General features: G+C 51.4%; 1 protein-coding gene across 5 annotated transcripts; it reads left to right on the forward strand.

Annotated features, from left to right (window-relative positions):
• On the forward strand, nucleotides 1-27,713 carry LOC118652610 (cytochrome P450 4F22). Of its 5 annotated transcripts, none has more exons than XM_036302602.1 (13): nucleotides 504-658; nucleotides 7,038-7,260; nucleotides 10,855-10,999; nucleotides 14,809-14,862; nucleotides 14,979-15,106; nucleotides 15,307-15,428; nucleotides 20,322-20,589; nucleotides 21,621-21,687; nucleotides 21,797-21,926; nucleotides 24,401-24,534; nucleotides 25,340-25,404; nucleotides 26,046-26,128; nucleotides 26,475-26,797. In XM_036302602.1, exons 2-13 carry the CDS (start codon nucleotides 7,039-7,041, stop codon nucleotides 26,650-26,652), a joined length of 1,596 nt encoding a protein of 531 aa, XP_036158495.1. In that variant the 5' UTR covers nucleotides 504-658; nucleotide 7,038; the 3' UTR covers nucleotides 26,653-26,797. The 5 variants fall into 5 exon arrangements, with proteins under 5 accessions (XP_036158497.1, XP_036158495.1, XP_036158494.1 ...); XM_036302605.1 differs by lacking the exon at nucleotides 26,046-26,128 and adding an exon at nucleotides 3,906-4,098 and having other exon boundaries at nucleotides 535-658; nucleotides 26,475-27,713; XM_036302604.1 differs by lacking the exons at nucleotides 504-658; nucleotides 26,046-26,128 and adding an exon at nucleotides 1-122 and having other exon boundaries at nucleotides 26,475-27,713.
• The last annotated feature ends 279 nt before the right edge of the window (nucleotides 27,714-27,992 follow it).

Here is a 27,992-nt window from a genome sequence, read left to right on the forward strand (position 1 = left end):
CAGAGCCAGAGTCTGGTGCTGCTTGCTGAGGCCAGAGGTTTTCCTGGAGGGAGAGCCGCAGAGCCCCAGGGGCCTGGGCTGGACCCAGGATGCAGAGGGAGCCGAGGGCCGGGCTCCCAGAGGTTGGTGGAGTCTGGGTTCCTGGTGGCCACAGAGGAGGCTCCTGGGGGCTTCTGGGGATCAGGGGTGCTGACTTAGGGACCCCTGTCCAAGCTGGGGAGCAGGCCCTGAAGTGGGGGCCTTGAGGAGTGCTGGGATGGGAGATGGGTGTTGAGGGAGGATGGAGGAGGAGGACCCCGGCACCGGCAGGAGCAGGGGGCGAGGGGCCTGAGCGTTTGCGGTTTCTGGGTGTCCGCACGTCTCTTTCGCTGTCTCTCTGCGTCTTTCTCTCCATCTCTCATCTCTCCAACTCGGTGCCTGCGTCTTTCCCTTCCCGCCACTCTCCATACCTCCCCGACTCTGTCTCTCCTGTTCTCTCAGTTCCCGGGGGCCGCGCCTGGTCCCCGCCCAGAAGCCGGCGAGGCCGGGGGCGGGCCGGGGCGGGCCTGAAGGGGCGGCCGGGCGGAGTTAAAGGGCCGGGCCGCGGGCCGGTGCGTTCAGAACCGAAGTGGCGACGCCGGGGATTCCGGATTGAGGGCCTGAGGCCGAGACCCGAGGGGTAAGTGCAGACGGAAGGAGGGTGGGGGGCGGTGCGTAACCCGATCGCGCCCTGCGCTGGAACCCGAGGCGCGCCGGCTCCCGGGCTGTCGGGGCTGGTGCGAGGGAATGCGCGGCGGCCTCGTGGATCCCGGGACTCAGGACAGAGCTGCGCGTCCGGGACACTCAGGTTCGCGGGGCCGGGGGGTGGGGTTGTGGTGTGTCCCAGACGGTCGCTACTTTTGAGCGCAGACTTTTCTGTGCCCGTCGAGGAGTCCTGGGTGCATCCTTTCTGGGTGTCCGAGGTGGGCAGGGGCCTCAAGAAGACCCACCCCATTCTGCTCGCCCCCACGCCCCCCCATCAGGCTCTGCCCTGTGCCGCCTCCTGAGGGCTGATTGACATCAGTGGGATTTCATTGTCTTAAAAGGGAGGCTGTGCGTCCCGCCGACTTTATGCTCCGCCCCGCCTGCCCACCCATAGCAGGCACGGGCCGCTGAGTGGCCCTGTATGAAGGCAGGGCGCCCTCCTGGGCCCCCAGAGGTAGCTGTGAGGGTTGTGTGAGGTCCTGCAGTGGATCCTAGCTGGTGTTTGTTGGATGCTGGTGACGCGATGCTCTCTGGTGTCCCAGGGGCCAGCCTCTCACTCACCCCTTGGACCAGGCGGTAGCTAGCTGTTCCGCCACCATGCCAGGCGGGGGAGGCCCACCAGCTGGGGAGTATCAGGCGCTGAAGGTTGGGGGAAGACAGAGCAACAGTGGGTGAGCTGGGATTTGAACAAACCAGCCTTGTGTGACCCCAACATCCTCGGCACTTTCCAATGGCCCTGGCCTCTCTGTCTGTATGGCCCGGCTTGGGTTTCTAAGCGGTAACATTAGCTCTGGCCTGGCAGCCGCTGGTGACCTGAGTAGGTATCTGCAGATGGGGCTTGCATGACACAGGAGCCATTCAGAAAATGCGACCCTCACTCTCCTCTCCAGCAAGCCTTGGGCCCTGTTCTACAAATACCAGGCGGCCGGGTAACAACCCTGAGTCTGACGGTGGCACTAACAGCAATGAGAGGTTCGATCAAGGGCTTACTGTGTGCCAAGCACCAAGCTGAGCACGTTAAAAATGCTGGGTTGTCCTAACAGCGTCACGAAGCGGGTACTATGGCTCCTGTCTTCCTGAAGAGGAGATCAGGCTCAGAGTGGCATAGACACTCGCCCGAGGTCACACAGCAGAGGTTTATAGAATTCTTTCTGAGTCTCACATGTCAGCGTGGCCACACTTGCCCCGGATGGTGCTCACAGGCCATTGCAGCCCTGGGATGATCTAGGTTACGACTGGTGGCTTTAACACGTCTTCCTCTGCCAAGATCTCCCACAGTGTGCCCAATGCTGCAGCGAGACTCCCCCCTCCCCACGCCAACTTGTCCACTTGACCCTGCCCTCCGAACTGCCCCTGAAGTTCTTTCTCAGAACCTCGGAAATCTGGGGTAAGCTCTCTCTCCGTCGGGCCTTCTGGGGCCTGGCACTTTGGGAGAGTATGAGTCTTGGGTGGGGCAGCCCTTTGGCAAAGAGGGGGTCAAAGAGGTGCCATGCGTCAGAATGGGGGAGTGGAGAACAGAGGTGGTGTGTGGGGCAGTGGGACCAGTGTCATGTGCTGGGCTGTCAGGCTGCCGGTGCGCCCCAGCACCTGTGCTTCAAGGAGAGGCAGATAGACGGTTTCCGGCAGGTCAGGGTCTCTGTCCTGAATTCCTTCCTAGGAGCCCACACACCTTGTATGACAAGTCCTCCACTGGCGGCCGGGCTAACCTGACAAACCAGAGCTCCATGGGCGTGGGCCTTGGAGCCACTGGCACCTCCATCTCCAGATAACATGGGGCCGTCGCAGGACAGGCGGGGCTACCTCTGCCAGGGCAGGGCTGCTGCGTGCCCTGCCTGGGTCTGGGATGAGCTTGAGGGCTGGTGCAGAGGGGAGTGGGTATGCCGGCCTCCCACAGCATCCTGTGTGTCACTTCCATAGAAGAGTAACAGCAGAATTAGGGACAATGGCTAAAATTTTGCAGGCTACCCGCTAAGCCTCACCTCACCAAAGTGTGCCAAACAACCTTAACAGGGAGGTCCTGCTATTTGTAACCCATTTTCCAGATCGGTGAGTGGAAGCTGAGAGTGGGGACTAGGCTCACTCCAGGCTGCTGCTTTACTGGGGATGAGCAGGGTCATGATTTTGAACCGAGGCTTGTTTGAGCCTACACCTCACATTTTACAGGATGATGCCATGCCCAACCAACATTTTCTTTTCTTTGGAGTTGAAGTGTAATGTCCATACAGGAAAGTGCACATTCCAGGACTGGACCGTTCAGGAGTTTTCTCAAGTTGAAACCACACATGTCATCAGACCCAGGTCAGGAGAGGGAAACCTGCCGGCGCCCCACACCATGATCCTCCCCGCCAATGAAAGCATCTTAACTCATATTTTCATGGATTTCAACTACTTAATTTTAAATTAGACCTGAATTTTTATATATATATATTTTTTATTGATTTTTTACAGAGATGAAGGGAGAGAGATAGTTAGAAACATCGATGAGAGAGAAACATCGATCAGCTGCCTCCTGCACATCTCCTACTGGGGATATGCCCGCAACCCAGGTGCATGCCCTTGACCGGAATCGAACCTGGGACCTTTCAGTGCGCAGGCCGATGCTCTATCCACTGAGCCAAACCGGTTTCGGCAAGACCTGAATTTTTTAAAATATATTTTATTGATTTTTTACAGAGAGGAAGGGAGAGGAATAGAGAGTTAGAAACATTGATGAGAGAGAAACATTGATCAGCTGCCTCCTGCACACCCCTTACTGGGGATGTGCCCGCAACCAAGGTCCATGCCCTTGACCAGAATTGAACCCGGGACCCTTCAGTCCGCAGGCCGATGACACTCTATCCACTGAGCCAAACCGGTCAGGGCTAGACCTGATTTTTTTAAGAGACGTTTTAGACTTACAGAAAAATACGTAAGAAGTATTGAGTTCCAGCACACCCTTGCAACTCCCTACGATTTCCTGTTTAGTAACGTTTTTGAACAGGCAATATGTGCTTACGGTTTAGAAAATCAAAAAGCCCCTAGAAACGAAGAGGGAAAGTTAAGTCTCCCTTTCACTCCTGCCCCCAGTTCTTCCAGGCCTCTTCCGGAGGCAGCCACCGTGAGGAATTTCACATGGGTCCTCGAAACACATTTTGTATTATTATTATTATTATTATTTTTTTGCCTCACCTTTGTCTCCTCAGTGTCCAGAACAGAGTCACACACATAGCAGGGGCTGCCACATGATTTGCCACCTGAGTGCTGGAGAAATGCATGCAGAGCCCCTGGCGAAGGGCTGGCATGTGGACGCATTCAGAGGGAGAGCAGGATGCCCAGTAGCCATCACTCTCGGGCTTCTTGGCATCGCCGGGGGAATCGTTATCCACCGTGAAATCGGTAAAGAAAGAAATACCCACGGCTGCTTCCTGCCGAGCGTGTCGCCCCGAGCTGCCCGAGCGGGAGGCAGCCCAGTGGCACGTCATCGTCCACAAGTCGGAGCATCTGCCTGGGGCTTGTGGCTGTGCTTCATTTTGGGGGGTTGCCCACACCCCACCCCCACCCTACCTGGACCTTTTACGGGATAGATCCCCTCTACCAGGCAGTCTGTATTTTTTTTTTTTAAAGGAGTTTAAATTGTGGTCAAATACACATAACATTTAGGATCTTAACCATTTTAAGGGTACACTTCAGTGCCATTGAGTGCGATCATATGACTGTGCAACCATCACCACCATCCATCGGCGGAGCCTTTTCATCTTCCGAGACTAAAACTCTGTTCCCATGAAACACTAACTCCCCATCCCTCCCCCCTCCTCCCCCCACACTCCCCCCGCCAGCCCCTGGCACCCACCCTTCTACTCTCTGTCTCTAGGAATGGGACTACTCTCGGGACCTCATGGAAGTGGACCTCACAGTATTTGTTTCTGGTGTGACTGGCTTATTTCACTTAACACAATGTCCTCGAGGTTCATTCATGTTGTGTTATGTGTCAGAATTTACTTTCCAGGGCTGAGTGATAGTCCGTTGTATAGATGCACCCCATTTCGTTTATCCATTCATCCTGCTATGGACACTTGGGTTGCTCCCACCTATTGGCCATTATGAGTAAGGCTGCTGTGGACATGAACGCACAAATATCTGAGCCCCTACTTTTGCTGCTTTTAGAGATCCATCCAGAAATGGGATTGCTGGAACATACGGCAATTCTGTATCATTTCTTTTGAGGAACTTCCATACTGTTTTCCACAACCTGGCTGTACCATGTTACATTCCCAGCGGCAATACATATGCATTTCGGTTCCTCTGCATCCTGGCCAGCACTTGTTATTTCCTGTTTTGGATAGTAGCCATCCTAACAAGAGTTCGTGTCATCTTCGTTTTAAGTCAGACCATCCCAGTGGGCCTCTCCAAATTTGGTGATGATCTACCCAGATCTTTTCCCAGGATGCAGTGACCAATAGAAACTTCATGTTTCCTGCACGGTTGATGTGGCTGGACGTCAGCGGGTGGAAGAGCCTGGGAGCCTGACCTGAGGGGGCACCACCAGCTGGAGTGGGTGGGGACTGAGGCTCAGGTGGGGACCTGAAGTGCAGGGTTTCTTCATCTGTGTTGCCGGGGGAAGTAGGAGCGTAGAGGGAACCCTGTCTGGTAGGACTGGGTAGAAAGAAGAGGTGAGGACAGGACCCACCCTTTCAGGAATCCCCTTGCCATTGCCTGAGATCCATGGGCTCTCCCTGTGAGGGCGATTGAGGTTGATCTCTGATGGGGTCTTCTGGGGCCAGCTCTTGTCTCCCTTGAGCTGGGGGAACGGACGTTTAGTTGTCTGGAAAATAGAGAGAATGAGCCCGGCTGGTGTGGCTCAGTGGTTGAGCACTGACCCATGATCCAGGAGGTCACAGTTCGATCCCAGTCAGGGCACATGCTTGGGTTTCAGGCTCAATCCCCAGTGTGGGGTGTGCAGGAGGCAGCCGATCAATGATTTTCTCATCATTCATGTTTCTATCTCTTTCTCCCTCTCCCTATCTCTGAAATCAATAAAACATGTTTTTTGGTTTTTTTTTTTAAAGAAAAGAAAATAGAGAGAATGATAATGATGGGACCTCCCTCTAAGGATTGATTTAAGATTCCATGAGACAGCGTGTAGTCAGGGCACCGGTTCTGGTCACTGAGTTATTATTATTGTTACCCGCCCACCTTGTTTTGGTTGGTTGCTTCAGGAGCTGACCCTAGATCAGGGATTTGAGGGCAAGCAGTTTATCTGGGAAGTGATCCCAGAATAAGCCGGTAGGCAAGGAGGATGTGAACCTGAAAGAAGTGAAAACAGGGACTCAAACAAATACATGTCCACACAGATGCATAGCAGCACATGTCCCAATAGGCAAAAGGTGGAGACATCTAAGATGTCCATCAACAGATGAATGAATAAACACTTTGTGATATATCCTTACCATGGAAAGTCGCTCAGCAGAAGAAATAAAGCGCTGACGCATGTCACAACGTGGATGAGCCTCCAGAACATCATGCCGAGTCCAAACACAGGTCACATGTGGTATGACTCCATTGATATGAAATGTCCAGGACAGGTGATTACACAAAGACAGCAAGTAGATCAGTGGCTGCCAGGGGCTGTAGGTATGGGGGGAATGGGGAGCTCAGGGGGACGGGGTTTCCTTTTGGGGTGATGACAACATTTTGGGACTAGGTAGAGGTGATGGTTGCACAAGAGTGTGAATGCACTAGGTGCCACTGGACTGTGAACTTTAAAATGGTTCCTTCTATGTCGTGTGACCCTTATCTCCATTTAAAGAAGGAGGAGGTGAAGGTGGAGGAGGCCGAGGAGGAGGAGGAGAAAGCAGTAGAGCATTTCACAGAGAAACTTTCTATTGTGACCAGCTGGAGTTTAACCCCGTTGGTAGTGCACGTGGAACCCACACCTCAGGGTCATTGCACCCAAGGGGAGAAGGCGCTGGCGTCTTTATCTAGCAATGCTCCCCCGTCATTGATGAGAGCTGCTTTGGGGGCAGGGTGTGTCTTCATTTTCCAGCACCGTGACCAGCCGCGGGGGCAGAGAAGTCAGGAGGGATGTCCTGCAAAGTCAAGGCTGAGGGCATGTGGTGGGGCTCTGGGGCATCCGTCTGGCCAGCTGGCGGAGACCACTGCTGAGGGCAGGAGAGAGATGTACTCTTGGCCTCTGGGACTTACACGTATTGAGCACCTACTGTGTGCCAGGCACACCAGGCTTGACTCCACAGGCCACTGTGCATGTGCATATGGCACACGGGTGGCCAGAGGGCGGTTTCCATCGGCACTGACCCCTACCCCGTGTGTCCCCCCAGGATGCTGCCCATCACGGAACACCTGCTGCGCCTGCTGGGACTGGAGAAGACCACCTTCCGCTTGTATGCCGTGTCCGCGCTCCTCCTCTCCCTGCTCTTCTTCCTCTTCCACCTGCTGCTGCGGTTCCTGCGGCTCTGCTGGCACTTCTACGTCACCTGCCGCCGGCTGCGCTGCTTCCCCCAGCCGCCCCGGCGCAACTGGCTGCTGGGCCACCTGGGCATGGTGCGTGTGGGCCGGGCGGGCAGGGCTGGGCGGATCCCACGCATTCAGGGAGCCTGATGGACTGTTGGCTTCCCTCATCCCCGCCCCCCCCCCCCCCCAAGACTGGTTGGAGCCAGGATGTAAGACTGAGGCTCAGAAAAGGGCAAGCAGTTTGCCCAAGGTCACGTGGCTGGGATGAGGCAGAGCTTACTGCAAAGCTTTCTCTGTAATTCCAGGCTATGGCTGTACCTTTCATATGCTATAGGTTATATCCTGTGATATAATAAGATTTCATATTCAGAATACAAGCACCAATGCCTGTGAAGTTCATCAGATTCTAGGGCCCGGGTGGGGGATGAGGGGGGCATGGTCCTGTAGATTTTGTTGCTCCATCCCCAACCCCAACTTGGTTCCATACTTTATCTCCCTCTTTAATGCTGTAGTCCCAGGTCACGGTGCCAACCCTTTCCTTGCATTTCATTTCATTTCTTTCTTTCTTAATCCTCACCTGAAGATATATATTCTGTGAAAAGTTGGTTGGGCATCGTCCAGCGCACCAAAAGGTTGCCAGTTTGACTCCTGGTTGGGACACATACCAGGTTGCAGGCTGGATCCTTGGTGCATGGTGTGCAGGAGGCATCCGGTCAATGTTTCACTCTGATATTTTGCTCTCATATTGATGTTTCTCATTCTTCCTCTCCCTCTCTCTCTAAAAATCAATAAATTGAACAAAAAGATTCTTTAAAAATTTGATTTGAAGGAGAGAGGGAGAGAGAGGGAGAGAGAGAGAGAGAAAGAAACATGGATGTGAGAGAGAAAGCTCTATCGGCTGCCTTCTGTACTTGATCGAACCCGCAACCTTTCGGTGCTTGAGATGACACTCCAATGAACTCAGCCACCCAGCCAGGGCACATTTTATTTCTTATTTCACATGTATGTGCCAAGTATTATGCCAGACGATTTATAAATGTTTACTCCTTTAGTCTTCTTGACAATCCTAGGAGGTAGGTCCCTTTACTATCCTTACTCTGCACCTGAAAACACTGAGGCTCAGAGAGCTGAAGTGACTGGCTCTAGGTCACACAGCTTGTGAACGGCAGAGCCGGAGTCCAAACCGCTCTCTGGCTCTTAGCTCTCTTCCCTCTGCTACCTCTATTTTCTTTTTTTAAAAAAATATATATTTTATTAATTTTTTTTACAGAGAGGAAGGGACAAGGATAGAGAGTTAGAAACATCGATGAGAGAGAAACATCGACCAGCTGCCTCCTGCACACCCCCTACTGGGAATGTGCCCGAAACCAAGGTACATGCCCTTGGCTGGAATCGAACCTGGGACCCTTCAGTCTGCAGGCTGACGCTCTATCCACTGAGCCAAACCGGTTAGGGCCTACCTCTATTTTCTGGATAAGAAAGGCTGGGTTTTTCTAGAAGGACTTCACAGGCCAGGGGAGAGAAGTCCAGAGTTCTGAAGGCTCTGAGGCCCCATGCTGAGTGTGGAAGAGGACTTGGGAGAGGGAGCATGGACCTGATGCCCTTATCGACCATCTACTGCCTGTGTGGCCTTGGGCAAGCTCCTTCCCCCTCCAGACCTCAGTCTTCCTATCTGTATTGCAAGGACTGTGCTCATGCCTCATAGCCTCATGGGATTGTTTTGATGATTCCAGCAGTCACCTCTGGGGCGGGCTTGGCACGGAACCGGCTACACAATGGTGCAGCTCAGCGTCTGGGTCCTGCAGGGACAGAAACATCTAGAAACATTTTAGATACTGCTTAGAGGGAGTGTCTCAGAAGAAGGAAGTGGGAGATGCACTTCCACTCAATAGTACAAAGAACATTTATTTAGCTTATTTTTTGGAATTATCCCCCTGGGGCCAGCACTTGTCAGGTTTTGCCTGTTTGTGCCTGAATCCCATCCCTCTCTTCCATCCTCACCTCTGCTCAGGCCTCATGCCCCCCTCCTCCCTGGACCCCTGCCTCCAGTCTCACTTCTTCAGTCCATCCCTCATCCTGTCTCTAGAGGGATTCTTGAATCCACCATGTCCCTCCCCTGCTCACACACACCCCATGGCTTCCCACTGCTGTCTGAAGGTGTTCAGGGCCCTTTCTGCTCCAGCTCCTCCCCTCCTCCCCTGTCCCACCAATCCCCTCCCATCCCATGGAATGACTTCCTATTCCTGTCACAAGACGCCCACTTCCCCCCCATTCATGGCCTTTGCTGAAACTGTGCCCTCTGCCCAGAATATAATTTCCTGTTAGAAGAACTTCTACTCATCTTTCATGCTGAATCTCCAATGCCCTTACTCCTCTGGTTTGGATGGTGGTCCTATAGGTAGGCCGATCCTGATAGAGAAGGAGACATCGCAGCCACAGAGGAGTCATGTGTTCATTTATTCATTCTATAATTGCTGGGCCTTACCACTGGCCAGGCACTGGGTTAGGCCCCTTCGGATCTGAGCTCTCCCCTAATTCTCACAGCCTGTGAAATAAGGATGGATCTGCCCTATATTATGGACTCCATCTTTGGGGCTCAGAGAGGTTAAGTGACTTGCCCAAGGTCACACAGTGGCTGAGGGTGGATTTGAGTTCAGATGCATCTGACATTGAGCCTGAAGTGTTTCTGTTTCATAGAGCATGTTGGTTCAGAGCGGGCGTGTTGTAGCCGGGTGGCCTGTGTTCAAATCCTGGCTCCGCCATAACGGCCAGTGGTGCCCAGTGCCTGTCCATATCCTCTGGGCCCATTTCTGGGTGCAATGGCCTGACTTCCGCTGCCAGCACCTGTGTTCTAGGACTTTTTCCAGCAGCAGGGGCCCACTCTGCCGTGTGGACGGCGAGCCTGAAAGTTAAAACCCCAGGAGGGCTCTCAGCCAGTGACTACGGGACCGTGTGAGCTGGTGGGTTGACGCTGAGATACGTGTCCCCACAGGGGTCCCTCGTGGCACCGAGCCCTGGTTGCCCATGTGGTCACTTTCTTGACAACTTATTTTTTGCTGGCTATCTTCCCTGCCTCTGTTGCTTCCCCCCTTCCCCATGTTTTTGGGGATCACCCAAATAAACTACTTGCCCTAGAACTCTTATCTCAGGACCTGTTTCTGGGGAGGCCAAACCAGGACAGCCACTTACCTGTAACTTCAGATAAAGTAAAAAGGGGAAATAGTAGCAATTCTGTCACTGGGTTCTTGGGTGGGTTGAACATATAAATCTGTGAAAAACGCCCCAAACAGCGCCCAACATTGCAAGAACACGCATGTGTTAAATATGATAATACTAGGAATAGTTTATTACTAACAGAGCAAAAACTTGATAAATACCAACCATTATCATGAACGTGTTTACTGTGCCTGTTTTTATTTCTTGAGCATCAGCTGTGTGTCAGGCCCCGCGTTGGGGTTCTGATGCTTTGGTATCCCATGAATTCTCTCAGCTGTCCTCAGACAGAGAGTTGATTCTTCCCCACTTTTCAGATGTGGAAGTGGAGGCTCAGTGAGGTGCAGCCACTGTCTGCAGTCGTATAGTCCTTCTCGGCTTGTTTGGGGTGCAGGGAGGCGGCAGGGGGGAAGGACTGGCAAAAGCTGGGGCTGGACACCTCCTCACTCTCCTTTCCTACCACCCCCACAGTACCTCCCAAATGAGATGGGCCTCCAGGATGAGAAGAAGGTGCTGGACAACATGCACCATGTGATCTTGGTGTGGATGGGACCTGTCTTGCCACTGGTGGTTCTGGTGCACCCTGATTACATCAAACCCGTGGTGAGCGCCTCAGGTAGGTGGTCTGGGCCTCTGAGTGATGGGTAAACCCTCAACTCCCAGAGTCCACCAGGGCTTCTAGGCAGGTGGGCTATCCAGAATAAGGGTCATTTGAGTAGGGCTTTGAAGAATGAATAGGAGCTCGCCAAAGCAGAAATGGCAACACAGAGAGTGGGAATAGCATGGGAAAAGGTATGATTAATAGAGTCCCAGGAACTTTAAGAGAATGCCCATCCACTGGGAAGTCAGACGCAAACAGGTTTGGATAAGTAGTTGTTTGCCCAAGATTTTGTTAACTGGTTATTGCTTAATTCTAATGGCACTCCCATCATTTGGGTTCTGACTATCCCAACCTATAGCCTGCTTTCTTCACTTGGGCTGACTCTGACTGGCGGAGAGAGAGATCTAGAAGGATTGTTTCTTTCTTCTGCAATCCACACCCACCCCATTGTGTAGGGCTCCCAAGTGTGCGTGGTAAGCTCTTGCTCAGCCTTCAACACCCAGTTCCAATGACCCCCCTCCCCTCCTCCTGGAAGGTTTCCCCGACTCCCCAGCAGACCATACCCCTCTCTCTGGGACTTTCCCATTCTCAGTCCACACTGTTTGGGGTTGAGTGTGTCTGTCTCTGTCTTCAGTGTGGTCTCGCATGTAGGTAGCTGGGCACCTTCAAAAGCATCAGGGGGCATTTGAGAGAACAGGGATGAGAAAGAAAGAGTCCCAGGCGTTTTAGGATCTCTTGCCTCAGCTTGGGCCTCTACAAACATACGTCTGGAGACTGCCTTCAAGGCTGCCACCAGGAGCCATGAAAGAGTAAGGGGCTGTCATCCTTCCCTCCCCCGCGATGCCCTCCCCATGCCTTTACATCCCCCATTGTTGCATTTGTGAGGGGTGACCATCCCCGTTGCACACACGAGGAACTGAGGCCCTGGGAGAGGTGACTCTTTCAAGGGATGGGCACTGCGTTTGGGAAGAGCCTTGGGGCCAGGTCTTGGGTGGGCTGGTTCCAATCCTGACGGGAACACATACTTGGTGTGTGACCCAGAAATTCATCCAGGCTCTCCGGGCCTCAGTTTCTGATCTGTAAAATGGGACTGTTGTGAAGACTAAAAAAATATAATGTAGGTAGGCGCTAATAAGGGTTTCTTCTCTTCTGTCTTTTTAATATACATGCTTTTCTTTCTCTCCCTGCCTCTTCCTTTTCTCCTTCTCACCCACCCCTTTCCTTCTCCCCCCCCCCCCCCCGGTCCCCCAGAGCATTAGTTTCCTAAATGTCATCCTGCACGGTTTGAGACTCCAAGTAGATCAGGAAGTAGAGCCCCCACATGAGCTTGGCACTAAGTAAATGCCGACGCCTCTTCCTCCCCCCACCCCTCCTTCAGGACAGGCAGGATACCACGGCCTCCCCCACCAGAGGAGCAGGATGGGGACTTCAGGTTGGGGAGGGTGGGGCCTGGCCTCAGGGTGCCCCTGCCCGTCCATGCCTACCCCCCCTGGGATGGGACAGGTCTGGCCCAAAACTCAGACTCCATCTCCCTCTGGGGCCTCCTTGGGGGTCTTGCTGCTCTGAGCTTAAATCAGCCCAGCTGATGGGCCCTGAGGAAGGCGTGAGTCCTCTTGGACCCTCTGAGTTTTGTTTTGTTTTGTTTTTATCTTCTAATGGGCATTTGGGACAGAGAACATTAATGCAAGGAAGTAGGTGAAAATGCTTTACAGAGGACAAGGCGTGATCGATAGATAGGCATATAATCATAGCTTGGTTTGATACACTCATTTTTTATTGAGACGGAATTCACATAACATGTAATTAACTATTGTAAAGTGCACAGTTTTAGAGTGTAAGATAATTAATGTGTTCACAACGTTGTGCAACCATCCATCGGCTCTCTCTAGTTTCAAAATTTTTCATGACTCCGTAAAACACGCTGCGCCCATTAAGTAATCACTTATCATTTCCCCCTCTCCTCATGTCCTGGTGAATATTAATCTACTTTCTGTCTCTATGGATTTTCCTACTCTGGATATATCATAGGAAAGGAATGATACAGAATGTGGTCTTTTGTGACTGAATTCTTCCACTCAGCATAATGTTTTTGAAGTTCATTCACATTGTAGCAATGATCAGTGCTGGGGGGATTCAGGCGATCTGGGGTGTCTGGAGTGAAGATTATGTGTGTGGAAAAGTAAAAAATTAGACAGGAGTTGGACACAGAGTACCTTTGTGCAAAGCGAGTGAGCTTGTGTTTTACTCTGGGGGTGAGGTATTTGGAAAGGACAAGCATTGGACAGGTCTGTCAGTCAGAAGGCCTTCTGGGAGTCCTAGCTCAGAGTCCAGAGTCCAGAGAGGAGAAGAGCAGCTGGACTCCCACTTTCCTCTCCAATATTTCCTCTTCCAGGGAGCTCGCCGTGACTTCCAACAGCCTTTTCTCTGTGCCTCCCTTCTCTCATGACACACTTCCTACCATCTTGATAACTGCATGGCGTGCTTCTGTTTCCCTTTCCCACCCACCCCGCCCCGAGCTCCTCCAGGCAGGGTGTGGAGCTGAGCCATCTCTGGGTTTCCAGCATCATCCAGCATGGGTTGGGCACGGAAAGGTGGCAGAAGAGGCCTGTGTTCAATGGGGGAATGAATGAGTGGACAGATGACTGTGAGTGATTGGCCAATTCCTGGGGAGTGTGTGTGTAGCCAGCTGAGTCACAGCTCAGATAAAGTGACATCACTTGAGTTTCAGGTACTTCCTTCCTAGGCCCCTACCCATTCTGTCCCAAATTTGTTTAGCATATAGAAAAGGAATTCACCCACCCACTCACTTACCCATCCATTCATTCATCCATTCACTAATTCATTCGCTTTTTCATTCATTCATTCATTCATTCATTCATTCATTCATTCATGCATCCATCCATCTATCCATCCATCCATTCATTCTTTGACTGGTTCATTCATACCACAAAAATTTATGTAGCACCCATGTATCAGAGTTGAACGTGGTCCCTCCCCTTAAGGTGATTGTTACGGGAGGGATGCAATCCGGAGTGATTGGTCGGGGAGGGTATGGTATTCACGCAGAGACTAGAAAGATGAGAAAAGAGTGTTTGAGGCAGAGAGGCATCTGGTGGAAAGAAGCAGAGCAGAGAGAGAACACAGCTTTTCCCAAGGAGCGGAGAAAAGTTTTATGATGTTAGAACATTAAGTATGTGTTGGGGGTGGGGTGGGGTGGGGTGGGGATAGAGATGTTTTGAGAGCGGTCTGGACTGGGGTAGTTCACTTAGGGCTTTGAAAATGGGCTGAGAAACTGGTGCAGGAAGGGACATGGTCCGATGTAGAGTCAGTTAAGATCCCCATGGGGCCAGGGTTCAGGACAGGCTGGAGAGGGCAAGGATGGAGGCAAGCATAGAAGGTACAATTCCGGTGGCCTGAGCTGGCAGAAAAGTGGGGATGGATGAAGTTGGAGAAGGCCCTTCTGGATGGGGAGCACAGCCTGGGCAAAGGTTTGGAAGTGAGAGACAGCTTTTGGGGTTACTTAGTGGGTGTTGAAGGATGAGGTGGGAGAGGCACACAGGGGCAAGATGGGACAGGGATTTCAATGCTAACCTGAGCTTGAACTTTTTTTACCAGGGCGATAGGGAGCCATGGGAGGTGTTTGAGCAGGGGAGCCTCATGTTCAGGTCAGCATGTTATAAGGATCTTTCTGGGGTAGGTGTTAGGATGGATTGGAGGGGTGAGGTGGGAGGTTGGAGCCCAGCGAGGAGTCCCAAGGAGGTCAGAAGCAGAGGTCAAAGGTCAGAATTCTGTATTGAGTCATCGTTGCTCCCCTGTCTCCACAGCCGCCATTGCCCCCAAGGATGACCTTTTCTATGGCTTCCTGAAGCCTTGGCTAGGTGAGTGTGGGACTGGGCAGGCTGGGGCTTCAGGGAAGAGGGGGGTGGAGCATGAGGTTTCTTGGGGTATCTCAGAGTAATAGGAGAGACCCCTCACCTCAGTCTTCTGGGCCCAGGGGATGGGCTGCTGCTCAGCAAAGGTGAGAAGTGGAGCCGGCACCGCCGCCTGCTGACACCTGCCTTCCACTTTGACATCCTGAAGCCCTACATGAAGATATTCAACCAGTGCACCAACATCATGCATGTGAGTCCCAAGGTTTCATGGGCAGAGGATGTCCTGGAAGTGAGACTGGTCAGGCTGCAACTCGCGGGTGAGCCATGTGACGTCACAAAGCCTCACTTCCTTCATCTGTATTTGGCTTGTAGTGAGCGTGCAGCTAGGCCCTTGTCAGCCAGGCTTTAAGGCTGCATTCTCTGTGCCCATTTGCTGTCTCTCTCTTCCAGGCTAAATGGCGGCGCCTGGCGGAGGGTCCAGTGGTCTCCCTGGACATGTTTGAGCACGTCAGCCTCATGACCCTGGACAGTCTCCAGAAATGTGTCTTCAGCTACAATAGCAACTGCCAGGAGTGAGTGTGGCCTACCTGGGGAAGACAGGACTAGCTGCTTTCAGGGCAAGGTGGTGGGAGGAGAAAGGCGGTGTTAGGCACCTATGGGCTGCTGGTGCTCTGCCAGACAGGCTGTGTGGTTCCAGGAAGCTGACATCACCTCTCTGAGCCTGTTTCCTTATCTCCCCCCCCCCCATTAGAATTCCAATTCCTTCCCCATAGTCATGGTGTGGGAATTAAATGAGATAATATGAATCAACTAGAAGTCTGTTGCAGGAAATTTCCTGCAAGAATAGGGCTTCCTCAGGTCGATTGCGCCACCAAGCCCCGCTGCCCAGGGCCGCACACCGGAGTCCCAGCTGGCGGCAGGGCTTAGGCGGCACACGGGGGCCTGGATGGCGGCTCGCGCTGGCCCCCCCGCCTGCAGTATGCAAATTAGCCGCCATCTTTGTTGGCGGTTAATTTGCATATCACGCTGATTAGCCAATGGGAGGCATAGCAAAGGTATGGTCAATTACCATGTTTGTCTATTATTAGATAGGATGGCTTTGCACATAATAGGTGCTCAGTAAATGCTAGTTTCCCTTATTCTATGAAGACTATATGGTCTTTGGAAAGTATCCCCCCACTTTCTGAGCCTCTGTTTTTTTTGTTTGATGACCATCCCTGACTGTCTGAGAGATGCTTTAAGAATAAAATGATATAGCACTGCCCAGGAACACAGTAGAGCCCTGTGAGTATTTGTTGAATGAATTAGTAAAATAACCATTGCCCTGGTTCATTCATTCATTCATCAGATATTCACTGTGTACCTACTATGTGCCTGGCACTATGCTAGCTACTGGGAATATGGTAGGGAAACAGACAAAAACCCATTTCTTTGGAGCTTATAATCTAGGTGGGGATATAAGAAATAAGGGACACAATGAATGTCAAGTTTGTAGCACATAGTAGGTCCTCAATAACAACCTTCTGACTTTGTTACTCAGGGCTTTGCAGGGATATGTTTCAATTGGGTAAGGTGGAGATGACCTTAGTAATTAATCAATTAATTAATCTAAGAAATATTTACCGAGTGCCTACTATGTGCTAGTCCTAGACTAGGCTGTAAATACAGTGATTAATAAAACAGACAAGGTCTTGCTCTTCTGGAACTTATATGTTGGTGGGGGGAAAAGCAGTAACCATGAACAAATAAATAAACAAAAAAATGACCGACTATGAAAACAAGCACACTTCAGGACCAAGGACAGCTCCTTGACCCCCTCCCCTGCAGTGATTTTGTTATGATTGTTGTTTTGTTTTTAAGTCCTCACCTGGGGATATGTTTTTGTTGATTTTTAGAGAGAGAGAGGAATGGGGGGGGGGGAGAGAGAGAGAGAGAGAGAATGAGAGAATGTGAGAGAGAAATATGAATCTGTTGCCTCCTGTTTGCACCCAGACCAGGGGTCGAACCCACAACCTAGGTATGTGCCCTGACCGGGAATAGCATCCAAAACCTTTTGGTGTATGGGATGATGGTCCAACCAACTGAGCCACCTGGCCAGGGCTGTTGTTATTGTTTTAATAACAGCTTTACTGAGATGTAATTCATATACCATACAATTCACTCATTGAAAGTATACAATCCAACCATAATAAATTTTAGAATATTTTCACCAAAAAGAAACCCTGTATATTTTATTTTGGGGGATGATATGACTTTAGTTTATCCACCAGAGTGGAAATAATGTCTGTACAAAACCATACATTTGTTAATGTAACTTTCGTATCACAGTTAAAATCCAAACAGTTTTTAAAAAAACAGTCATCTCAATCAAAACTCATTATGTTAGAATCAATAGCTTCTTTGAAGCCACAGGTAACACTTAAATAAGGTTAAGACTCAAATGCAGACATTTGGTTGCTAGGAAAGCTAATTAAATTTCCAACTTGCTCAAATAGAACTATAAAAAGGCAAAATTGTGTTTTCCACAGAGATACAGTCCCCTGGATTCGCCAACACTGGACAGCTGTTAGAGTACTTAGAGTCCTGAGATCATAAGAAATCCAAGCATCCTTTAGAGTCCAATGGTTCTCAACCTTCTGGCCTTTATTTTTTAATTTTTTAAAAAATATATTTTATTGATTTTTTTACAGAGAAGGGAGAGGGATAGAGAGTTAGAAACATCGATGAGAGAGAAACATCGACCAGCTGCCTCCTGCACACCTCCTACTGGGGATGTGCCTGCAACCAAGGTACATGCCCTTGACGGGAATCGAACCTGGGACCCTTCAGTCCGCAGGCCGACGCTCTGTCCACTGAGCCAAACCGGTTAGGGCTGGCCCTTTAAATACAGTTCCTCATGTTGTGACCCAACCATAAAATTATTTTCGTTGCTACTTCATAACTGTAATGTTGCTACTGTTATGAATCGTAATGTAAATATCTGATATGCAGGATGGTCTTAGGAGACCCCTGTGAAAGGGTCGTTCTACCGCCAAAGGGGTCGCTACCCACAGGTTGAGAACCGCTGCTTTAGACAGACTTCTGCTGTCCTTTCTTCCCAGTCAGAGATTTGTGGGCGTGTGGAAAGACACCGCCACTAGCAATCGTAGCCTTGATGAGAGAGTCTCATTCTTCATCTCCATGAATAGCAAGTTTCAAACGAGGAGGGGTAATTCTGTTTTACCTTTAAGTCTTTTGATGCATTTCCTGCCAATTTAGTGGACTCTGTGGTGAGGTAGTCCAGATGACTGCGTTGTACACAGCAGCGGTCGTGCCCACATGTCCGTGGCTGGTCGTCCTAGATTTTAGGTGTCAATGAATACAGTTCAGTGGAAACTGTAAGCTGCCCTCTGTGAGCAAGAATCTGCCTTCACCCTGGCCTTCCCGGGGTCCTTTCCCGCCCACTGCCAGCCATTTCAAATTCTGCTGACGCAGAAACAAGCAAGGCAGAGAAAGGACTAGTCAGCCACCTGGAGAGATCCCACCGCCTACACCAGTGGTCGGCAAACTGTGGCTCGCGAGCCACATGCGGCTCTTTGGCCCCTTGAGTGTGGCTCTTCCACAAAATACCACGTGTGGGTGTGCACGTACAGTGCGATTGAAACTTCGGGGCCTGTGTGCAGAAGTCGGTATTTTGTGGAAGAGCCACACCCAAGGGGCCAAAGAGCCGCATGTGGCTCACGAGCCGCAGTTTGCCGACCACTGGCCTACACCATCACACTGTGATTCAAACTGCCCCTACACATGTGAGCACTCACCTCCCAGAACCCACTTCTCCTCCAGATCTAGGCAATCACTCATCTTCCTTCTGTGTCTACAGTCATCTACTGTGGAAATTTCATGGGTGGAATCATACAGACTTTTGTTCCTGGTTTCTTTTACTCACCATAATGTTTTCAGATTTATCCATGTTGTCGTGTGCATCAGTAATTCATTTTTCAAAAATTGATGTATAACATTCCACTTACTGCGTAAAACCACGTTTTGTTTACTTGGTTATTTGTTGATGGACATTTGGGTTGTTTCCACTTTGGGGCTATTATGAATAACGCTGCTATAAGCATTTGTGCACAAGTTTTTGAGTACATGTATGTCTTTAATTTTCTTGCATATATACCTACGAGTGGAATTGCTGGGTTATATGATAATTCTATGTCTAACTTTTTTGAGGAACTGTTGGACTTTTTCCTAACGTGGTTTTTACAATCACTTTAAGATCCCACCAGTAGTATGTGAGGGCTCTAATTTCTCCATATTATCACCAATACTTGTGATTATCTGTGTTGTTTCCTTTTTTTTTTTTTTTTTTTTTTTTGGTTATAGCCATCCTAGTCAGGGTAAAGTGGTATCTCATTGCAATTTTGATTTACACTTGGCTAATTATGTTGAATATCTTATCATGTGCTTGTTGGGCATTTTCGTATCTTCTCTGGAGAAATGTCTATTCATATCCTTTGCCCATTTTTAAATTGGGGTATGTCTTTTTTTTTATTATTGAGTGTTAAGAGTTCTTTAAGTAGTGTAGATACAAGGTCCTCATCAGATACATGATTTGCAAATATTTTCTCCCACTCTATGGGTTGTGGCAGTTTAATTTCAGTGCTGTCACATAAGTTTGGAATTCCTCATCTCTCTTTGGGCCTGTTTTAAAATGCACCCAGATTGTAGTTTTATCCAGGTATGGTGAGTCCCAACAGTTCAGAAAACGACTGCCATGAGGCTCCCAAGAGGAGGGGAAATGCCACACGACGCCCGGCCACATGGAGAAGCACTAGGAGAAAGCACGGCAAAAGCCTTTTGGGGGTGTTTCTAGGAATAAGTGGGAAATGCAGGGCATGCAGGCTTAGGATTGGCTAGTTTGGAATATTTCAGCAGGCTCTGGAGCAAAAGGGTGCCCCTGGCTGTCCAGTACTTGGTGATTAAGGCAGGGGGGTAGGGGCTCAGCCTGGTAAGGTTTGGAGTAGGGACTATGGATTGGTTGGTTTCCCAAAGAAAGGCCTGCTTTTGGGTGAGTCTCTGAGAATAGGCTAGTGGGGATGGGGGGTGGGGGTGGGGCAGTGTCTCTCTAGTCAGGGAGGTCCCAGATGGTAGAGCATCGGGAATACAAGAAAATATAGCTAATCCAGGGCCTCTCTCTTTTAAAAAACAATATATTTTTATTGATTTCAGAGAGGAAGGAAGAGGGAGAGAGCGATAGAAACATCAATGATAAGAGAGAATCATTGATTGGCTGCCTTCTGCACACCCCATATTGGGGATCAAGCCCAGTCATGTGCCCTTGACAGGAATTGAACCCGGGACCCTTCAGTCCGCAGGCCGACGCTCTACCCACTGAGCCAAATCGGCTAGGGCCAGGGCCTCTCTTTGTCACTTACCCACTGGGAGAGGAAGCGTGGCTCTGCACTGATGGCCCTTCTCCCCGGCAGGAAGATGAGCGATTACATCTCAGCCATCATTGAGCTGAGTGCGCTGTCCGTCCGACGCCAGTATCGCCTGCACCACTACATCGACTTCATCTACTACCGCACAGCAGACGGGCGGCGCTTCCGTCAGGCCTGTGACACCGTGCACAGCTTCACCACCGAGGTCATCCAGGAGCGGCGGCTGGCGCTGCGCCAGCAGGGGGCCGAGGCCTGGCTCAAGTCCAAGCAGGGCAAGACCTTGGATTTCATCGATGTGCTGCTCCTGGCCAAGGCGAGGCGGGGCCCTGGAGGGTGGGCCCTGCCCAGGGTGGCCTCCTCAGGAGTCACACGCACTGCCTAAAATAGTAAACGCCCAAACTAACTTAGGCATAGGATGCAGGCAGATGCAAAACGTGTAAGACTTACTGTGTTCGTTGGCTAGGGCAACACTTACATGACCTTGAAGACATGTGACACTTTCAGAGACAGGTGGCCACCCATGTGTGGTGCTTCTGTGGAATTTCTGAGCAGCACCTGGGTTCTGGACTCAGACAGCCCTAGACTCCACTCCCGACTCTGATGCCTCATGGATGATTGACCTAAGTCATCTGACTCTTCCCTTGGAGCCTCTGTTTCCTCATTTATGACATAACTAGAGGCCTGATGCACGAAATTCATGCAAGGGTAGGCCTTTGCAGCCCCAGCTGCTGATGGCCCCGTGCCCCCACCCCCTGCCCACTGGTTGTTCTGGAAGGTTGTTCCGGGAGGTCATTCCGGAAGGTCGTTCTGCCGTCTGGCCTAATTAGCATATTAGCTCTATTATGTAGGATGATCACCTGACCCGATCACAAGATTGCTGGTGCTAGAGCTGCTCAAGAAACACAAACTCCTTTCTTCTCCTCACCTTTGACTTGCCTCCACTCTTTTCATCTTTTTTCTTAAAAAAAAATATATTTTATTGATTTTTTACAGAGAGGAAGGGAGAAGGAGAGAGAGTTAGAAACATCGATGAGAGAGAAACATCGATTCAGCTGCCTCCTGCACACTCCCTACTGGGGAGGTGCCCGCAACCAACGTACATGCCCTTGATCGGAATCGAAGCTGGGACCCTCCAGTCCGCAGGCTGATGCTCTATCCACTGAGCCAGACCGGTTAGGCTCTTTTCATCTTTCTTAGACAAGTTGCATACTTCCATCTTCTGGGAATCCTTTCTCCTGAAGCTTGGCTTAAGAGAGAGAGGGGAGCATGTATGACTTTGGAGGAGCCCCCAGCATGCAGAAGGTGGGATGAAGTGGGCTGACCCTTGTCTGCTGCCCATTCCAGGATGAAGATGGAAAGGAACTGACAGATGAGGACATCCGAGCTGAGGCAGACACATTCATGTTTGAGGGTGAAGACATGGTGCAAGGCTGGGGGAGGATGGGCGGTCCCCATTTCCTGAAGATAGCATCTCTGCTATCTCCAGGAAGCCTCCATGCTAGCTCCTCATTTGCCTGCAGGTCACGACACAACGTCCAGTGGGCTCTCGTGGGTGCTGTTTAACCTGGCCAAGCACCCAGAGTACCAGGAGAAGTGCCGGGAAGAGATCCAGGAAGTCATGAAAGGCCGGGAGCTGGAGGAGCTGGAGTGGTCAGTCGGGGGTCATGGGGATGGTGGGGACAGGTTGAGCCTGGGGTGTGCGTCGCTCTGCTCTACCACCTATTGACGTTCTGACCTCAATCTTAAGTGAAAAATCACTTAAGATTCAATTTAATTTCAATTTCTTCAACTGTAAAACAGGATGCCAACAATGTCTCTGCCTAGCTCATAGTAGGAGTTCTTACTTAGGAGTGTCTTGGCTAGCAATGGTTGCAGTAATGCTGCATAACAAACAGCCTCTAATCTTTGGGGTTTACAGCAAGCATTTGTTTTATTTCTTGCTCTTGTCTGCATATGACGTTTGTACTGCTGGGCGATGCTGAGTTGAATGGGGTTGCTTCCAAACTGAGGTTTGGGCTAGGGTTTGTTCCACATAGCTCTTCCTGCTCCTCGAACCAGCAACTACTCTGGGCATGCCCATCTCAAGGTAGACTTCAGAAGCACAAAGAGGCACACGACTATAAACATGTGATTGGGGTGACATTGATTATTAAAATGATACAGCTCTCAGGTGTACACTTCTAGAATACAGCTTCTGTATATTTTATTGTGTGCTCTCCACCCTAAGTCAAGTCTCGTCCCGTCATCACTGAGAGCCGGACAGCTTAAACCTCTGCTTGCATCTCAACATTCCATCACCGAAAGCAAGTCGCATGGCCGGGTGCAACACGAGTGGGCTGGCGCGCATACTCCGCCCATCGAAGTGGAGGGCACTGCAGAAAGAATCACAGGGCACAGGGCGCAGGTGTATAATTTGAATACAAGAAAAAGTGAAGGATCAGGAACAATAATCCAGCTGACTTCGTATGTGCGCTGTGTCGCGCTGCTTCTGGGTGAAGCAAAGAAAACACAGCGTTAAATAGCATTGGCCAGGGAGGAAGTGGCTCCGGGGCAGCCTTTCAGACTCTGAACTCAGGGAGAAACTCTCGGGTGGGCGCTATTGGCTCTTTAACACCTTGGTCGCTGCTTTTTTTCTTAATCACCCGAGAATATGCTTGGAGAGAGGAAGGGGGGGGGGGGGGGAGAGAGAGAGAGAGAGAGAGAGAGAGGAACATGGATGTAAGAGAGAAACATTGATCGGTTGCCTTAGTCACGCTTCCTGACTGGGGATGAAACCTGAAACCCAGGTATGTGTCCTGAACAGGAATTGAACAGGTAACCCTTTTGGCGCACGGGACAACCCTCAACCACCTGAGCCACTCTGGCCAGGTGCTAACTGCCTTTTAAAAAAATATATGTTTTTTTGCCGAAACCGGTTTGGCTCAGTGGATAGAGCGTCGGCCTGCGGACTGAAAGGTCCCGGGTTCGATTCCGGTCAAGGGCATGTACCAGGGCTGCGGGCACATCCCCAGTGGGAGATGTGCAGGAGGCAGCTGATCGATGTTTCTCTCTCATCGATGTTTCTAACTCTCTATCTCTCTCCCTTCCTCTCTGTAAAAAATCAATAAAATATATATATTTAAAAAATATATGTTTTTATTGATTTCATTGAGAGAGGAAGGGAGAGGGAGAGAGAGATAAAAACATCAATGGATGAGAGAATCATGGGTCGTCTGCCTCCTGCACCGTGGCCTTCTGGGAATGGAGCCCCAAACCAGGGCAGGTACCCCTACTGGGAGTTGAACCGTGATCTCCTGGTTCATAGGTCAACCCTCAACCACCGAGCCACACTGGCCGGCACTAACTGCCTTTTTAACAATGGGAGACGATGCCCCAGGTCCCAAGGACTGGGCAGGGGATGGTGCCTCGCCAGAACTAAATAACTCTCTGCTGGTTTCCCAGTGGTGCTTACGTTTATGGCACTTTTATGCCGGGCATGCCATTTGCCCTTTAATGTAACAACATACAGTTTCTTTGAAGGAGAACCTGTTGGTGTAAAGAAAACCACTAGATCCGTGGTCGGCAAACTGCGGCTCGCGAACCACATGCGGCTCTTTGGCCCCTTGAGTGTGGCTCTTCCTAAGCCTTAGGGGCACCCTATTTAAGTTAATAACAATGTACCTACCTATATAGTTTAAGTTTAAAACATTTGGCTCTCAAAAGAAATTTCAGTCGTTGTACTGTTGATCTTTGGCTCTGGTGACTAATGAGTTTGCCGACCACTGCACTAAATCATGAACCAAGAGTTAGAACTAATCCAATGTTGGGCTCTGGATTCCAAAGGAAAAAAATTAAGTGAATAACAGTAAAGGAAGCGGAGGTATGGGTTCTTAATACTGAAGTTGGTCCACACAAGCTGGTAAATTGCTGCTGCTGGCTTTCCGGGCACCTCCTCCAGTGGCCCTGACTCCCCATAATCCATCCGTTACTGGGTGAACGCTGGGCCCGCAGAAGCCCGCTAGCACTGCTCTGATTTGCTCAGAGTCAGCCACGGTGTGTGCAGGGCGCAACTGCAAATGCTAGCAGTTGGGGCAAGTCTGAGATCCTGGCCTCGAGCACCCACACCCCCATTCCATGCTCCCCAGGGATGACTTGACGCTGCTGCCCTTCACCACTATGTGCATCAAAGAGAGCCTACGCCAGTTCCCACCCGTGACCCTGGTCTCCCGCCGCTGCACGGAGGACATCAAGCTCCCGGATGGGCGCATCATCCCCAAAGGTGCCTACTGTGTGCTCCCTGCTGCCTGGCTGCTCTGTTGCTCACGGGGCTCATCATGCTCACCCCAGGTTCACCGTCCCCGCAGATGGGATGGCTCTCTGTGTGGCCGTTGCTTCTGGGGTGATGCGGGGGACCCAGTGTACAGGGGGGAGATAGAGGTGGGTGAGTATAGATGGACAGGAAGCAGTGGGTGGGGCACGGCGGGCCCTCTCTAGGTACAGGTAGGGAAGGATTGGTTTCGTTCGGTTGCCAGATATTCCCTGGAGACCCAGCCCTGTCCTGGGTGATGCTGGGGATCTACAGAGGCCTCATCTCCAGGACCAGGCTGGGGAATACAGCAGGGCACAGACATTCCCAGCCACAAGAGGTCGGGGGTGGGCTGAAGGGAGGGAGTGGGGCTGGAGCAGCCCAGAAGAAGGATGGATGGCTCTATCTGGGGAAGAATGCAGGGAGGGCTGCTTGGAAGAGTAAATGTGGGAGGTGAGCCTTGGAGGTTGGAAGTGAAGATAGTGAAAGGCCTTCAGTGCCAGATTAAGGCACTTGAACTTGATCCTCAGGGTAGCAGGTAGCCACGGGAGGGGTTTGAGCCTAGAAGAAATGCCAGATGTGTGAGTGAGAAAGAGCCCTGTGTGGACAGCAGAGCAGTCAGAAAGGGGATGGAGACCTCTTAGGGAGGCATGCAGAAGCATTTTCCAGGGAAGGACGGGCAGGGAAGGTTGCAGATGGCTCATGGAACACCATGGCTCCAAGGAAAGCAGGTCTCCCTGACTCCCCTCTGCCCCACTGACCTCACCCCTCCCTACAGGAATCATCTGCCTGGTCAGCATCTATGGGACCCACTACAACCCCACAGTGTGGCCTGACTCCAAGGTGAGCTCCTCTTCTCCCTCGGTGTCCTCTTCAGAAGGGGCAGTCCTGGGGCAGTGAGGCCTCCCCTGCCCTGCTTCCCAGGGAACCAGACATCAGGGCTGGATGCAGGACTTGAGCGCCCCCCCCCCCCCCCCAGAGATCCCCCACTCACTACGAATTCATTAAGTCCACAAATATTATTGAGCTCCTACTGTGTGCCAGACCCTGTGCTGGGTGCTGAGGACAGAGAAAGATATTGTCATTACCCTTATGGAACTCACAGTGAAGTGTAAAGAAAAAAGAGCAAAAATAAGATGATTTGGGATATTGGTAAATGTACACAGGAAATAAAAAACGGAGGGGGTGGTGGTGGGGGTAGAGGAGTACTTTAGCTCACATGGTGAGGAAAGATCTGTGGAGGAAAGATGTTTGAGCTGAGACCTGAGAAGTGTGAAGAGCATGGGCAAGTGTGTTTCAGGCAGAGTTAACAGCAAGTGCAAAGGCCCTGGGGTGGGAATGAGCCTGGCATGCCTGGATAGCAAAAGGAGGCAGTGAGGCTGGAATGCAGTGTCCAGCTGGGCTGCTCCCCAGAGGCTGAGGGAGGGGGCCAAGCTGATATGGGTGGGCAAGTCCCCAGACTCACCCAGACTGCTTCTGCTTAGGTGTACAATCCCTATCGCTTTGACCCGGACAAGCCGCAGCAGCGCTCGCCGCTGGCCTTCGTGCCCTTCTCGGCAGGACCCAGGTAACTACTATTTCCCCAAGTGTAGGAGGGACACCCAGGCCAGTGGAAAGCCAGGGATGTGCCTGTCTGGGACAGAGCCCGCATCCCACCCAGGTGTCCTACCTGCCAACCTGGCATACTCTTCCTGTCCTCAGTGCACCCCTACGCCCCCAGATCAGATCTGTGATAGCGACCCTCAGTGTTCACTGCAACTACTGTGCGCCAGGCCCTGCGTTCTGGGCTCTTAGGCTCCCAAAGGCTCTATGATGCATTGTTCTGTTTCACAAATGAGAAAACCGAGGCTCGGAGGGGTGGGTGGTCATTTACCCAGTTCCAGGGACCCCACTCACGGTCGTTCTTCCTCCAGGAACTGCATCGGACAGAGCTTCGCCATGGCCGAGATGCGCGTGGCCGTGGCGCTGACTCTGCTGCGCTTCCGCCTGAGCGTGGACCGAACGCGCAAAGTTCGGCGGAAGCCGGAGCTCATACTGCGCACGGAGAATGGCATCTGGCTCAACGTAGAGCCCCTCCCTCCGCGGGCCTGAGCCTGAGCGCCGGTGCGCCCCTGCGGAGCCCGGGGCCTAAGCCCCGCCTAGAGGCCGAAGCCCCGCCCTCGAGGGACCAGACCACGCCCCTAAGTCCTGTGGACATAGGCCACGCCCCTCGAAGTCCAGGCTCCGCTCAGGGGGATCAGGGTCCTCCACTGAGCAGCGGGTAGGTGCAGGCCACGCCCCTCAAGGCAAGGCCACGCCCCTTGAGTTCCAGGACCCACCCACCGAGTGCTGTCCTCTGGTTTGAGGGCCAGGCTAGGCCACACCCCTTGGGCCCAGACCCCGCCCCCAGCATCCTGCGGCTTCAGGTCTTCAGGCCTCTCCCACGGAGCCTTCTAAGACCCTAAGGCCAGACATCTAAAGCGTCCTGAATTCAAGCCCTGCCCCACGCGGATCTGACGGGCTTCTAAATGGAGGACTTGGGAGCTGGAGCCCGAGGTCAGAGCCTTGAACCTGGATATCGCCTTCCTGAAGCCCCCAGCTCTGATGGGCGAACTTCTCAGGCATCAGGCTACCTCCTGTGGCCCTGCTGTTTGCTTTTCTTGTTTTGTAAACTCGAACTCTCCTTCCAAGCCCCTTCCTTCCTCCCTTACTCAAAGGCCCTTTGCTAAGGGTGTTGGTTTTTGTAGAATAAAAGCAAGGGATACAGACATCCACCATCATCCACCCTCTAGCGGCTAGTCTAGTGGCTAGAGCAGTGGTTCTCAACCTTCCTAATGCCGCGACCCTTTAATACAGTTCCTCATGTTGTGGTGACCCCCAACCATAAAATTATGTTCGTTGCTACTTCATAACTGTAATTTTGCTCCTGTTATGAATCGTAATGTAAATATGTGATATGCAGGATGTATTTAGGTGACCCCTGTAAAAGGGTCGTTCGACCCCCAAAGGGGTTGCGACCCACAGGTTGAGAACCGCTGGGCCCGACCCTGACATCCAGAGCCCAGCACGGAAATGAGGGACCTTGGACAGTTGGGAAGCAGCCGAGGGAATCTGTGAGCTAGGAGGCTGGAAAATCATTTGTCCTTGGACATAAACTGAGACTTTTTGGGACAGCTTTGTATTCATTTATTTCATCAACAGACTGCATTATTAACGAAGTGTCTGCTAGCACTGGGCCAGGGGCACAGCTGGCCTGATTCCTGCCCTCAAGAAGACAGGGTTGACAAATGTTGAGCAAATAATTCTACATATAAATATTTACTTAAACTTGTGACAGGTGCTCCAAGGGAGACACCGTGGTGCTGGGTGAGCATAACATTTGGTGGGGGTGGCTCAGGGAGAGCTTCTCTGGTGCTGAAGTGGGAGTAGAATTTGGTGACAAGGGAGAGAAG

This window comes from Myotis myotis, unplaced genomic scaffold (genome assembly GCF_014108235.1).
Source record: "Myotis myotis isolate mMyoMyo1 unplaced genomic scaffold, mMyoMyo1.p scaffold_m19_p_32, whole genome shotgun sequence".
Lineage (NCBI taxonomy): Eukaryota > Metazoa > Chordata > Mammalia > Chiroptera > Vespertilionidae > Myotis > Myotis myotis.